This window comes from Equus quagga, chromosome 2 (assembly GCF_021613505.1).
Source record: "Equus quagga isolate Etosha38 chromosome 2, UCLA_HA_Equagga_1.0, whole genome shotgun sequence".
NCBI lineage: Eukaryota > Metazoa > Chordata > Mammalia > Perissodactyla > Equidae > Equus > Equus quagga.
In genome coordinates, this window is record NC_060268.1 from 135,420,129 (window position 1) to 135,435,813 (window position 15,685).

General features: G+C 36.7%; 1 protein-coding gene across 1 annotated transcript in view; it reads left to right on the forward strand.

The window, feature by feature from the left end:
• ANK3 (ankyrin 3) overlaps nucleotides 1-15,685 on the forward strand; it is a 333,064-nt gene that overhangs the window by 101,555 nt on the left and 215,824 nt on the right. The window contains exons 2-4 of the mRNA XM_046652926.1: nucleotides 5,265-5,366; nucleotides 5,760-5,858; nucleotides 6,076-6,174. Coding sequence (XP_046508882.1) covers nucleotides 5,265-5,366; nucleotides 5,760-5,858; nucleotides 6,076-6,174 — 300 coding nt within the window. The remainder of the gene's footprint in view (nucleotides 1-5,264; nucleotides 5,367-5,759; nucleotides 5,859-6,075; nucleotides 6,175-15,685) is intronic.

Consider the following 15,685-nt stretch of genomic DNA (forward strand, 5'->3'; position numbering starts at 1 on the left):
GAGCTCTATTATATACTCACTGAGTCTCTGATCTGCGTTTCTTCTGGCAATCCACTGTTAGCCTCATCTTGAGCCTTGAAATGAACTATTGAAGGAATTATGGTCTAGAAGGATGTACCTGAAAGTACCTACATAGTTAATTTGATGGTTAGATGGATTGACAGATGGACAGAAGATGAATGAATGAATGAACCATGAGTTGCTGAGCATAAACTAGAGTCCAAACATTTACTAAATCCCTTCTTAGAGTAGTGATGAATAGCCTAGGCTCTGGAGTCACATTGTCTGGGTTAATATCCCTGCAACGCACAAGCTGTGCGTCCTTGGGAAAGTCATTCGTCCTTTCTAAAGCTCAGTTTCCTCATCTTTAAAATGGAGCTTGTAATAGTCTCTCCTTGTATTATTTTCCTAGGGCTCCATCACAAACCACCCCAAACTAGGCAGCTTAGAACATCAGAAATGTATTCTCTTGCAGTTCTGGAGGCCAGAAATCCAAAATCTAGGCGTCAGCAGCGCCACACTCCCTCGAAAGGCTCTAGGGGAAAATTCTTCTGTGCCTCTTCCAGCTGCTGGTGGCTCCTGGTGTTACTTTTCTTGCAGGAGTGTAACTCCAATTTCTGCCTCCAACGTGACATGGCCTTCTTCTCTCTTATGGGTCTACGTATCTTCTCTTCTTATGAGGACCTCAGTCATTGAATTTAGGGATCATTCTAGTCCAGTATGACCTCATCTTAACTAATTGTATCTACAAAAATACTATTTCCAAATAAGGTCACGTTCTGAGGTTCCAAGTGGACATGAATTTTGGGGGGACACTATTCAATCCACTAAACTACTTCATAGAAATAAGACAAGGGCAAAGTAAGTTAATATTAGGACTTAGTTAATGCACATTGTCTTAAGTGGCCAATAATATAAAGCTAACATAGGCACTTGTAATACCATCTAGCATATAGTCAGAGGTATGAAGTATTAGTTACTACTGAGGTTGGCGCTCAGGAAATGCTTCTTTTTCCAATCACTGCTTTTTCTGAATAATATCAATATTCCAGTACAGGTGGAAATGCTGAGTTATTGGATTAATTCATAATAATGTTTAACTCTATCCTTGAAGCTAGTTGCTTGAAAAACACACATGGCTCATATTTCTTTCCTGTAGTAGTAAAATGACTAAGTGGACAAGACATTACATGGTAATGAAAGACATTTTCATTTTCCAAATTCTTCCTTCAGATTTTGATCATCCAGGGGGAAAAAGGGCTAACCAGCTTGGTTATACTCCTTTTGTACCAAGTCCTTAGGCAATGACTCCTCTGTATGACTTTCCATGTAGCTGAGCTCAACTTCTCATGGGACCTAATTTCCTTCCATAGTAATTTATCTACAACTGGCTTTAAAGAGGCATTGCGTTTTGTTTTTGTTTTTTTAAGATTTTATTTTTTCTTTTCCTCCCCAAAACCCTCCGGTACATAGTTGTGTATTTTTAGCTGTGGGTCCTTCTAGTTGTGGCATGTGGGATACTGCGTCAGCATGGCTTGATGAGCGGTGCTATGTCCACGCCCGGGATTCAAACTGGGCGAAACCCTGGGCCGCCATAGTGGAGCGCGCGAACTTAACCACTCGGCTGTGGAGCCGGCCCCAAAGAGGCATTGTTTTGATAGAATCCTCAAGATTGAAAAACAGGCTACAGGGTGTAGCCTGTTTTAAGAGTAACCCCTAGTTATTTGATGAAATGACAGCTAAGAGAGGCAAGACATTGCTGTTGAGCCTAATACAAAATATTACCTTTTTTTAGCACTAAGGAAATAAACAGTATATATAGGTACTATAGGCAGAATTTGAAAAAAATAAATAGCTAAGAATCCATTATTTGCTCTGCCACTTAAGCAACATGATTTAGAAAAGTAAACGAGGCATTAAGATGAAGGCAAGTAAACTTAATTTGCACCACATCTGTTTTGTTCACCACCATACAGCCAGATGTTGGCATGGCTAGTGCATCATTGATACTCAACAAATATTTGTGGCAGGGAGATGTGGCTGCATTGCTTACAGGTGGTTGGGAGTGAAAGGAGGAGCTTCTTTTCTGTGGGCGTTAATAACTTCATTTCCTAAGTTGCTGATTTTCTTCAATGCAGTCTTCATTTTCCTCTTTTTGCTTTTGCTTTATCTTTTTCTCCCTCTTTCTCCTTCTATACTTTTTCTTTGAAATATAAAGTGGCTGATTGTTATGAATTCTTGTGTTGAGCCTGTCAGTATGTAATAGAGAATTGAGAAAAGTGAAAGTGAAGAAAATAAATTTTTGTCCCTTCTCTTTCTTCTCAAGTTTTCAGGTGATAAATTGGCTACCTCTGGGAATTATTTGATACCAGGTTCATTGGGTGAAATAGATAGAGTGACGGCACCCAGTAGAGAACTCTTTATCATTAGAACAGGTGTTCTTACACATGCACTCATGAACAGACTTAGCAATGCTGAGCCACGTGAAGTAGTGTGCCAATTGTATATGCATATGCATATTCGATGTGTGTATGCAGATTTGGTATGTGTTTGCATATATGTGCAATTGGTGAAGGAAAATAATTTATTCATAACTTTTGTTAATCTCAAAAGAATTCAAGCTCCAATGGGTAGAGAACCACTGAATTAGAAGATTTGGTTTATATCCTTTGTATTTTGTTTTGCTTTAGAGTTTTGGGTGGGAAATTCTGAGAAAATATGAGACGAAAAGGAAGAGTGTATAGAATTGCCAAACCTTTTCAGATGGGGAATCAGGTCCAAGGCTTTCCTTGAATTATGACTCCTCTTTTTGAAGTTCTTTAACTGCTGCTTTTGTGTACGCAGAGTTTGGGATGCTTAACTCAGTTGTTATCTCTGGCAGTTGAAATATCCAGGAGGACTGATGTCATTTGTTCCCAGAACAGCTTCAGAGCCCTTCTGGGCAAATTCACTGATAAGTCATTGAGCAGGCACAAAGAAGATGATATTTTATGGTACAATGAGCCATTTTGCATAGCTAATTTATTTCTAACTGAACTTACAAACCAAACATAAAAACTAACCTTTTCAAAGCAGCAAAACTTTTTACACTGCATTTTATTTTTCTTTAAATTCCTAGAAACTTTGGTTTGTCCTTTCTCTGATTTAAACCTGTGTCTCTTGTCTTCCTCTTACTTAGCCCTCTGCTCTGATTAAATGACTTGCATGCTTGACTCAAATCCCAATTTTATTTTTGCAATACCTACACGTGTTCCCAGATACCCGCCTCAGTGGCTTAGTTTGTGATCTCTGGTATTCAACTTTGTATCCTAGCAGATTCTCAACTTAAATAGCTGTTGTTGTTGTTAATAAAGCCTCCTGTCTTGTTCCAGGCAATATTTTAATTAATACAGTCATTTCCACACAATTTACTTATTTATTGATTCATTCATTCACAACACATTTATAGTAGGCACCTGCTATGTGACAGGAATCCTTCTAGTTGCAGAGGAAACAGAAAGATGAATATTACACATATAGTCCTGCCTTCTGCTAGGTCAAGGCATGTGGCAGTCCAGGCAGGCCAAAGCTGTAAGCCTATTGACACCTAAAATCTTTAAATAAATTGGTTTACTATTTATTTAGAGCAGTGGTTCTCAATGGGGGAGATTTTGCCCCACCCCCTCCAAGGAAATTGGCCAATTCTGGAGACACTTTTGATTGTCGCAAATAGAGGATAATACTGGTGCTTGGTTGGGAGAGGCCAAGGATGCTAGTAAATGTTGGCGCTGAACGGGACTGTTCCCCACGTCAAAGAAATATCTAGATCAAAACACCAGTAGTGCTGAGGTCCAGAAGCCCTGATTTAGAGGAAGCAATATTCCTTCAGAGGGAGGCATACTGCTATAAATTGGAAGGGAGGAGACCCTGGAGGCAGTGCCCTCTCCTTTGAGGTCCTGAGCAAGCCTGCTCTTAACTGAATTGACAGACACCAGAAGCAAAGACTCTTCTGAGGGGTGGAATTTCCTTCATCTCGGTTCCATTTCCAGAGATGAATTAGCATTCCTCAAAGACTGGCATCTTGGCAGCTTTCCAGCTGCCTCTCCCTTAATCTGCCTCTGCTTGTTCTTATGTGGCTTACAATTTAGGGAGGAAGACAGACAGGTATACCAAAAACTATGATGCTGTGTGATAAATACCAAGAGAATTCAATGAAATTAATGCTTTGGGAGCACCCAGCAATTAAACTCTGCCTGGGAGGTCTGGGAAGGCTTTACAGACAAGGTGGCAAGTGAACATGGGCTTTGGAGGAAGTATTTGCCAAACTGCTGAAAGAAGCAGCTTTCTTCTTTAAAGCCATACCCTGCATGATCGCATTTACAACCAGTGACGAGATGTTTTTGGCTGCCCTTTCAAGGGAACCTGCTTCTGTATTGTTCTACACTGAGCAAGACTCCTTTACAAATTCCAACTTTGCAGCCCTTCCTCTCGCGGTCTTCTTTCTATTAAGGATTTCAATAGCAGGTGGTTTCAACTGTACAGTTGTAGGTATTAGAGTTCAGCAGTAGTTCAGAGTTGTAAGCTTTCAAGGAATGAATTACAGATTTGGTTTTTTCGTTTTTAAAATTTACATGTATTTATGTGCTCCTGCTAATATTCCTAATAGAGTTTTCTCCAGGTAGAGGCCTTAGTTGGCTTGAAAATATAGGGAAAGTATGCTTCACAATCTGTGTAAACATTTATAAATGCGTTTCAAATATAACCGATGTTCTAACACAGCTGTATCCTGGAGGAAAATCCAAGAGAGCATCATTACCCACAAATTCCTGGTAAACTGGTAAAACAACATTAAATGTATTTTCGAAGCTATTAATTGAAAAATTGGTTGTGATAGTTAGATACAAATGAGTGGAATAGATGTTAAATTTCTGATCCAATAGAATAGTGGGGTTTTCCTAATGTAATCACCAGGAAGTTATAGGATTTCTCTTTACTCTCCTGAAATTGTACGTTGATTTAAGGTGCCTGCAGATTATGGGAAACTTTCTCTTTTAAGTTCAGACTCAGTTATGACATCGCACAAGGGGTAACTGTATACGTGAAACTAACTTTTAAAGAATTTATCCTTTCCCTGGTGACTTTACAAAGACTTTTTATTAGTAGCTCCATGTTCAATTTAAAAATCTCTGTTTTACTGTCTTTTTAGTTTGAACTATAAGCTGAGTAGTTAGAAACATGCATATGAGTTTTATTTTTCACCGAAATGTTTTTCTTTTTCCTTTTAGTCTGATGCCAATGCAAGTTACTTAAGAGCAGCTCGAGCTGGCCACTTAGAGAAGGCCCTTGACTACATAAAAAATGGAGTGGACATCAACATTTGCAATCAGGTTAGTTGTGGTTATTGTTGTTGTATTTAGTTTTTCGGTTAAAATTTTTTAAATCTAGACTTTAAACTCCTTAAATCTTTCATTAGACATTACTAAGACCTTCTCTTTGTTGCTGGTTTTTCCTGTTAAATTTTACCAGCTTGAATTATCAAATTATTCTCTGCTTTGTTAAAGGAGCATTCAGAAATGTAGGTATGCTTTTAATAATTAATTTCTAAAATGTAGTAAATAATGATACCAGAATAACCCACCTAATTTTCAAGTACTTTTATCCCTAATTGTAAATGATTGTAAATGATTGTTGGTGGGATGTTATCTACAGAGTTCTCGGTAGACTATTTATTGCTCTATTTTCAACCTGCTGAGTGAAGCTTTCCCTTCACTTTTAATCAGAATGGGTTGAACGCTCTCCATCTTGCTTCCAAAGAAGGCCATGTAGAAGTTGTTTCTGAACTGCTACAGAGAGAAGCCAATGTGGATGCAGCTACAAAGGTCAGTATCACACATTTAATGCTTTTCATATCACTTGCCTTATTCAATGAGGAGTCAGCCCTTGATAAGAATCAGGGCACGCGTCTCATGAGATACTTGTCAACTTCGTTCTCTTTGGGGAGCTTATATAAATGTAAAGGGATTTGATATTTTGTAAAATGTCAAAACAGAGAGAGAAGGATGGAAGAGTTGATAAATCTTGCTTTTCATTTTACAGAAAGGAAACACAGCATTGCATATAGCATCTTTAGCTGGGCAAGCAGAGGTGGTAAAGGTCTTGGTTACAAATGGAGCCAATGTCAATGCACAATCTCAGGTAAACCTACTCTATTGCAAAGAAATTTTGTCATTATAATTTACAAATAATGTTCTTTGGATCAGGTGCTTGCTTGGTTCATATAACCTCTAAGAATATAATACTTAAGAGCTATATTCAGTGAATAGTTATATTATTGCAGATAATTTAAATTCATATATGTCTTCATTTGCAACACTTGTGTGTGAGAGGTAGAAATTTTTAAAACTCATTCATGTATGAAACTGTATGACTGGTAGTCATAGACACAAATGTTCAGGTGATATCTGTAATGTAGAGTCTTATACTGTTTTATGATGCTAGCTCAGGGCCAGTCTCAGTATTTATTAACCCACAAAGCAAATGGAGATGCCTGTAAATGAGGAAATGCTCTTATAAGTTCAGAATGTATCGATGCTTTCTCTAATTGAAAAAAGGAAAACACTACTTAATTCCTGTTTACTAACTAAGGCATCATTGTTCTAACCTGAAACACGTTAAAAAGGAAAAAACCAAGCAGAATGAACTTTTAAAAGCCTCCAAACTTTAAAATGTCCAAGTTCTTTGTAATGAATATACACTAATAATTCATTCAGTAGGTCCTCCTATAAGCTCAGAATCTTTCATGAAGTTCTAAGAAGAATACCAATAGATTATCGTTTGGTAGACTTCGAGTCTGAAAGAATTAACTTTACTTTATTGGTTTAAAAATGTAAATCCTCATTATCCAAAGTGTTTGTTACTTGAGTCCCCAGAGACATGAGTTTGTGTAGGAAAGCAGACTTCATCATAACACAAACATCCACTAAGGACCTGATGATTTTTAAAACTGGTCCCTACTCAAACCTTCCTTCCAGTTGAATGCTTTCGTCTACCCCTGTTTGTCAGTGTCTACTCCAAGGTGTTGGATATTGAACAAACTGATTCTAGAACAAAACAGCAAGTTTTGCAAAAGACACAGGATTTCATGAAGTCAGGGAAAGTGATGTTGGAGCACTGCTGGGTACACAGCTAAGCTGAGGGTTTGTGGCTTTCGGGCAGCATTAGACCAGACAGTGTCTTACAATTTCTAGTTTTATCTTTCAAGATGAAGTCTCAGTGTAACTTTTTTCATTGTTTACTAGGCCTTTTGATCTCCACTTTAAGTGCACTTGACTTCCTCAGCGTTTTTCAGTATTGATTATCTTTGGATAACAAGAGCCTCCTATATTTTATAGGTGCACAGAATTCTGGACCTTCTTCCTTCATTCCTAGAGCTATTAGCCTGTAGCGATGATAGCCCTGATGCCATTAAATACCAGTGTCATGGAAAAGAAACTGCACAGTGCTTCCAACCACATGATTTCTTTTATATTTGGTTTCTGGTTCCCTGTGGTTGGACCGTAGTTACATAGTCTGTGCCACTATTCTGATTCCTTATGAGAGTTCAATTGAATTAATGATGCTTTTCCAGAAAGAAGTGTTATAAAGTAGAATATTGATAAGTATAGTACTTTGAGAGAGATGCAGACCAGTTGACTACAGAAATGCTTTTAAACCATTTTTTTTTAAATGCCCCTGTAACTTTTTACTAGAAAATAATGAGTGTTAAGCTCTGAGATAGTGGGAAAATTCTTTAATCCATTTTCATTTCCTTTTTCTTCCCCCAAGGGAGGAAAACTAAACTTCCTTCTTTTAAATATTGCACACATTCTTGACTAATGTTTAGAGCAGCCATAGTTTTAAACGTCTGCAGTGTCTGGGCGAAGCTGCAGTTGAAATAAAATCCTAACCAGATTCGATTTCAATTTATACACATTCCCTACTGATGATAAAGTGAGGGAAAAGAACATAGGCTGTGAAATTCCCTGCTCCTTGCAGCTGTGCTTAGTGTACCCTGCCACACAGTTCACAGTAAAGAGTGTCCGCCTTCATCCGGACACCTGCCCCATCTGCCGTCTGAACTGCGTCGTTCCAGGGACGGGATAAGTAATGACATGACCGTGCGGCAGAATGCAATTTCCATGGCAATTCCTGGTAGCAACTTTTCAATAGGAACTCTTATAAAGAGCAGCATGCAAGACAGCCATGAAATGGGATTAAATTCCATGTACGTGTCAGCACATAAAGCATCACAGGAATTTTAATATTCAAGAAAGCATCCTAAGTGAAATTTTAACCTATAGGCAATATTTGATAGCCAATAGGAAATAGTGTAAAGAGAGTCCCTCATCTTTCTTAAATATAAAAATTCTCCTTATCATGAAATAAAAGTAACATCTGGCAATATCAAGTTCTGAATTTATAAACTGAGGCTCTATAAGCTAAGAACTTGCAGATAGTGTTTGAAACTAATTTTTGTCATTGCCTTGATCTTAGATCTTAAGTTAGTTAACTCCTTATATTTCTTAACATTCCAGGAATCATTTAGGCCTACCCTGAGAAAGAATTGGGTTGAATAATTAAATTGTGATTATGAAGAACTCTACTATGATTAAGTCCTTAATACTTTGTACTAGATACAGCAACATTGATTTACAGTGTTTGCTATTGAAAAATCACAAGCTGCCACATCAGATGATATCCCTTGCTATTTTCTTCCTCTCTGTCTATAGTCTGTAATATAGGGCACCAACTGTGTTTATAAAGAAGCAAAGTCTGTTTCAGTAATGTTTTATTGTAACTATTAAAGTATTCTAAATGGACAAGTTTCCATAGCAGTATGAAGAAAGGCAAGACCTTTTCATTAAACCAGTGCCTCCTTGATCTTTCTGTATTTTTTAATGTTTCCTGTGATGAGGAGGTCATGTCCTGATAAAGTCAGACAATGGGTGTGGTCCAGCTAGAGCCTCTCTGACTTTTGACTTTATAGCACACCTCTAATCTGATTGACCTTCACAAAAATTATCATATAACTCAGTGCAAATCTATCACCATGCCCTTAACATTTTAATTAAAAGGAGCCCTTTATTATGTACAAAGGCTGGCCATAGGAAACTAGGATGGATAAGAAAATTTCATCGATGAGATTTAAGCCCTTACTTAAATGAATAACAGGAGGACTTGTGTTTTTTTATTTTGGTGGGTATTAGGCAGCATACCTCAGTACCATCTATGAAACTATAAGTCCGCAGATTTGCATGCACATAATAACACAGTAAACATTTAGAGCATAATGTGTTGAACATGTTGGATAAAAGGAGACATCAGAGAGCGTGCGCGCTCAATCTTGAGCCTCTGCCTTTGAGAATTAAGTCTCTTATTGCTACAAAAAAGAAAATGTCAATGGGGCACTCACGTGTTCCTTTTTAGCCAGCTCTTTGTTTTGGAAACTTCCTAAAGTAGGAAAGTAATATAAAAACAATAGCGTACTTTTTTCACTTAAGAGAAAAATAGCATTTTTTCTGAATTCTGACCATTCTCCCAATCCAGCTGCTATTTCATGGAAAATCATTTCAGCCGTAGGTTGTCCGATGACAGCATGTTGAATTACTTACGCTTTAAATCTCTTTGCACTAGAGAGTAATGGTAATATTTTTACTCTCTTTTTCCAAAGGATACTTAGAATTCTCTCCCTTGAACCATAACTAAATAGTATGTATGTGTTATCACATCTTATTGATCCTGTCTTGAAAGATGAAATTTGTGCTAATTGGTGTTTTTGGATTAAAGCAACAGAAGGTAACTTGAGCAAAGTAGGGAATTTATTGGGATTACATGGGGAACACACAGAATAGAAGGCTCAAGAAGCTTTTGGAAAGCTCTGGAAACCAGGTAGTTGGGGTGGGGAGTGGGAGAACCTAACCGGAAGCTAAAGGGTAAGGTTGCCCTTTGATGTGGTCCCTCAGGTCATTTGAGGGTGAGGAGGGGGGATTTGGCAGAAAACAGAATTGAGGAGGATAGAGAGTAGACCTGGAAGAGCAAACAGAAGATATCCTGCACATGTGCCTACCCCATGGTTGAAAAGGGCAGGCCAATTTGTCTCAAAGTCCAGCTGAGACAAGTCCTACCTAGTTCCTCTAAAGAATATAGGGGTGATATTGCCAAATAAAAAGGCAACAGGTGCTGGTTGACCAAAACTAAAGCAAAACACAATAAACACATACACACCCAAATGCCCACTATAAAATTCAAATTTCCATTATGGAGGCCTCTCCAGAAACATTTTATCAATATGGACAGCAGAAGTAGAGTGAGACCATTCAACCCCATGTATTGTATGATTCTATTTATATGAAATGTCCAGAACAGGCAAATGTATAGAGACAGAAGGCAGATGACTTGTTGCCAGAGGGCATGAGGAGGGGTGAATGGGGAGTGAATACTAACAGTATAGAGTTCCTTTTGGGGATAATGAAAATGTTCTGGAATTATGTGGTAGGGCTGGTTACCCAAATTTGTGAATATACTAAAAAAACCACTGAATTGTACACTTCCAAAGGGTGAGTTTTATGGGTGTATGAATTACAGATCAATAAAAAATAGATAAAAATGAAAAAAATATGAAATAATGTGACCCTTCAGAAAATAACCAGCTTTCAGGTAATGGTCATAGGATGGCAAGCACTCAAAAAAGAAGAGGAAGAGCTATTGTGGAAAGCAGTTGATTACAGGGCTCCATCTTGCAGTGTCTCTTGTCTATATATCATTTTTGAGTAATTCCAGTTCTACACATTTCACTCCCTGTCATTGTGAAAAGAGCATGCAAAATTATTTCAAAGCTAGACTTCTTAAGACTCACTCTTTGGAAGCTCCAGGCCTGTAAGAACAGCATCCTCTAAACCTCAGTGCCTGACTGTGGATTTTCTCCATGGGTCATGAAATGTTTGGCTCTGGAAGATAACCTCAAGATCAGTGGGCGTACATTGGGTTAGAAGCCAGACATTTGTAGACGGACCAGTGTTTCTTAGGTAGTATTGAACTACAACATATCTCTGCTCTGAAGTTGAGTAGCCACTGATATAAATTTTCTGGTTGACACTTATCTCTAAGGGAATAACATCCATTTTAGAATTTTTCCTTAAGAACTTTACTCTTAAAATCTGAACGTTCCAGTTTTCCTCTTGTTATTGGTTTTTAGTTTCATGCCATTTTGGTCAGAGAAGATACTTGGTATGATTTTAACCTTTTTGAATTTGCTAAGATTTGTTTGGTGGCCTAACATATGGTCTGTCCTGGAAAATGTTCCATATGTGCTTGAGAAGAATGTGTATTCTGCTATCATTGGATAGAATGTTCAGATTATGTCTGTTAGGACCATTTGATCTATAGTATTCTTCAAATCCACTGTTCCTTATTGATTTCTCTGCCTGGATGATCTGTCTCTTGTTGACAGTAGCATATTAAAGTCCCCAACTATTATTTTATTGCTGTTTATTTCTCCTTCTAGCTAAGTGAGTTTTTGCTTTATATATTTAGGTACTCCAATGTTGGACATGTAAATATTTACAATTGTTATATCTTCTTGATGTATTGACTCCTTTATCATTATATAATGACCTTCTTTGTTTACAATTTTTAGTTTAAGGTTTATTTTGTCTAATATAAGTATAGCCACTGCTGCTTTATTTTTTTTTTGGTTACCGTTTGCTTGAAATATCTTTTTCCATGCCTTCACTTTCAGTCTATGTGTGTCTTTAAGGCTAAAGTGAGTCTCTTGTAGGCAGCATATTGTTGGATCTTGAGTTTTTTTATATCCATTCAGCCATTCTGTGTGTTTTAATTGGATAATTAAATCCATTTACATTTAAAGTAATTATTGACAGGTAAGGATTTACTATTGCCATTTTGTTAATTATTTTCTGATTGTTTTGTAAATCTATTCTTCCTTGTTTCTTATCCTGCTGTCTTTTTTTGTGTTTTGATGTCTTGTGGTATGAGCGTGCTTTGACTTCTTTATCATGTTCTTTTGTGTAATTACTATGAACACTTGGAAATTAAACAACACTCTCCTGAACAACAAATAGATCAAAGAAGAAATTAAAGGGGAAATAAAATAGTTTCTTGAGAAAAATGACAATGGAAATACAACATACCAGAACTTGTCAGATGCTGCAAAAGCAGTTCTAACAGGAATGTTCATAACAGTAAACACCTACATTAAGAAGCAAGAAAGATCCCAATAAACAGTTAGATCTCTAACTCTACACCTTAACAAACTAGAAAAAGAAGAACAAACTGAGCCCAAATTTAGCAGAAGAGAAGAAATAATAAATATTAGAGTAGAAATAAATGAAATAGAGAACAGAAAAAAATACACAAGATTTGCCAAACTGAGAGCTAGTTCTTTGAAAAGATAAACAAAATTGGCAAACCCTTAGCTAGGCTAACCAAGGAAAAAAGAGAAAGGACTCAAATCAACAAAATTCTGAGTGAAAAAGGAGACATTACAACTGATACCACAGAAATTCAAAGGATCATAATAGGCCACTACTAACAACTATATGCCAGCAAACTGGACAACCCAGAAGAAATGTAAAAATTCTTAGAAACATACAACTTACCAAGACTGAATCAGGAAGAAATAGAAAATCTTAATAGACCAATTACTAGTAAGGAGATTGAATCAGTAATCAAAAATGTCCCAACAAAGAAAAGCCCAGGACTAGATGGCTTCCCTGGTGAATTTTACCAAACATTCAAAGAAGAATTAACACCAGTCCTTCTCAAACTCTTCCAAAAAATTGAAGAGGAGGGAACACTTGCAAACTTATTTTATGAGGCTAGCATTAGCCTGATACGAAAAGTAGAAAAGGACACTACAAACCAATATCCCTGATGAATATGCAAAAATTCTCAATAAAATACTAGCAGACTAAATTGAACAACACATTAAAAGGATCGTATACCATGATCAAATGGGATTTATCCCTGGGATACAAGAAGGGTGTGACACACACAAATCAATCAATGTGATACATCATATTAATAGAGTGAAACAAAAGAATCATGTGATCATCTCAGTAGGCATAGAAAAAGCATTTTACAAAATTCAGCGTCTATTCGTAATAAAAACTCTTTAACAAATTAGACATAGAAGGAACATATCTCAACATGATAAAGGCCATGTGTGATGCCCACAACTAACATCATACTCAATAGTGAAAGGTTGAAATCTTTTCCTCTAAGATCAGGAACAAGGCAAGGGTGCCCACTCACACTACTCTTATTAGACCTAGTACTGGAAATCCTAGCTAGAGCAATCGGGCAAGAAAAAGAAATAAAAGGCATGAGAACTGGAAAGAAAGAAGTAAAATTATCTCTATTTGCAGATGACATATATATAGAAAATCCTAAAGACTCAACCAAAAAACTGTTAGATCTAATCAATGAATTCAGTAAAGTTGCAGGATACAAAATTAACGTTCAAAAATCAGTAGCATTTCTAAATGCTAACAACAAATTTCCTGAAAAAAGAAATTGATCCCATTTACAATATTATCGAAAACAATAAAGTCCTTGGAAGTAAATTTAATCAATGAGGTGAAAGATCTCTACTCTGAAAACTACAGGACATTGATGAAAGAAATCAAAAACACAAATAAATGTAAAGGTATGCCATATTCATGGACTGGAAGAAGTAATATTGCTAAAATGTCCATACTACTAAAAGCCATCTATAGACTCGATGCAATTCCTATCAGAATTCCAATGAATCTCTTTTATTTCTTTTTCTATGTTAAGCATAGAATATCAAGTAAGAGTGGTGAAAGTGGGCATTCAGGCAAGAAAAAAAATAAAAGGGGTCAAATTGGAAAGAAAGAAGTAAAACTGTCACTATCTGCAGATGACATGATTATATATAGAGAAAACCCTAAAGAATCCACCAAAAAACTTTTGGAAATAACAAATGAATACAGTAAAGTTGGAGGATACAAAATCACACAAAAATCAGTTGCGTTTCTATACACTAACAACAAAGTAGCAGAAAGAGAAATTAAGAATACACTCCCATTTCCAATTACAGCAAAAAGAATAAAATACCTAGGAATAAACTTAACCAAAGAGGTGAAAGACCTGTACACTGAAAAGTATAAAACATTGTTGAAAGAAATTGAAGAAGGCACAAAGAAATGGAAAGATAGTCCATGCTCTTGGATTGGGAGAATTAACATAATTAAAATGTCCATACTTCCTAAAGCAATCTACAGATTCAATGCAATCCCTTTCAGAGTTCCAACAACATTTTTCACAGAAATAGAACAAAGGATCTTAAAATTTATATGGAACAACAAAAGACCTCAAATAGTCAATGGAATCCTGAGAAAAAAGAACAAAGCTGGAGGTATCACACTCCCTGATTTCAAAATATGCTACAAAGTTATATAACCCAAACAGCATGGTACTGGCGCGAAAAATAGACACATAGATCAATGGAACAGAATTGAGAACCCAGAAATAAACCCACACATCTATTGACAGCTAATTTTGGACAAAGGAGCCAAGACCATACAATGGAGAAAGGAAATTCTCTTTGATAAATGGAGTTGGGAAAACTGGACAGCCACATGCCAAAGAATGAAAGTAGATCATTATCTTACGGTATACACAAAACTTAACTCAAAATGGATTAAAATCTTGAATGTAAGACCCGAAACCATGAAAACTTCTAGAAGAAAACAAAGGCAGTACACTCTTCAACATTGGTCTTAGCAGCATATTTTCAAGTACCATGTCTGACCAGGCAAGAGAAATAATAAAAAGAAATAAACATGTGGACTACATCAAACTAAAAAGCTTCTGCACAGCAAAGGAAGCCATCCACAAAACGAAAAGACGAACTAACAATTGGGAGAAGATATTTGCAAATCATTTATCAGATAAGGGGTTAATATCCAAAATATATAAAGAACTCATATATCTCAACAACAAAAAAGTAACAACCCAATTAAAAAATGGGGAAAAGATCTGGACAGACGTTGCTCCAAAGATATACAGATGGCCAACATGCACGTGAAAAGATGTTCAGCATCATCTACTATCAGGGAAATGCAAATCGAAACTACAATGAGATATCACCTCATGCCTGTCAGAATGGCTATAATTAACAAGATAGGAAATGAGTGTTGGGGAAGATGTGTAGAAAAGGGAACTCTTATACACTGCCAATGGGAGTGCAAACTGGTGCAGCTACTATGGAAAACAGTTACGGAGATTCTTCAAAAAATTAAGAATAGAACTACCATACAATCCAGCTATCCCACTGCTGGGTATTTAGCCAAAGAACATGAAAACATGAATGTGTAAAGATACATGCACCATATGTTCATTGCAGCATTATTCACAATAGCCAAGACTTGGAAGCAACCTAGGTGCCCATCAAGGGACGAATGGATAAAGAACATGTGGTGTATATACGCAATGGAATACTACTCATCCATAAAAAATGATGAAATCCAGCCATTTGTGACAACATGGATGGACCTTGAGGGTATTATGCTAAGCGAAATAAGTCAGAGAGAGAAAGTCAAATACCATATGATCTCAGTCATAAATAGAAAATTTAAAAAAACAACGAATAATCACATAGAGACAGAGATTGGACTGGTGATTA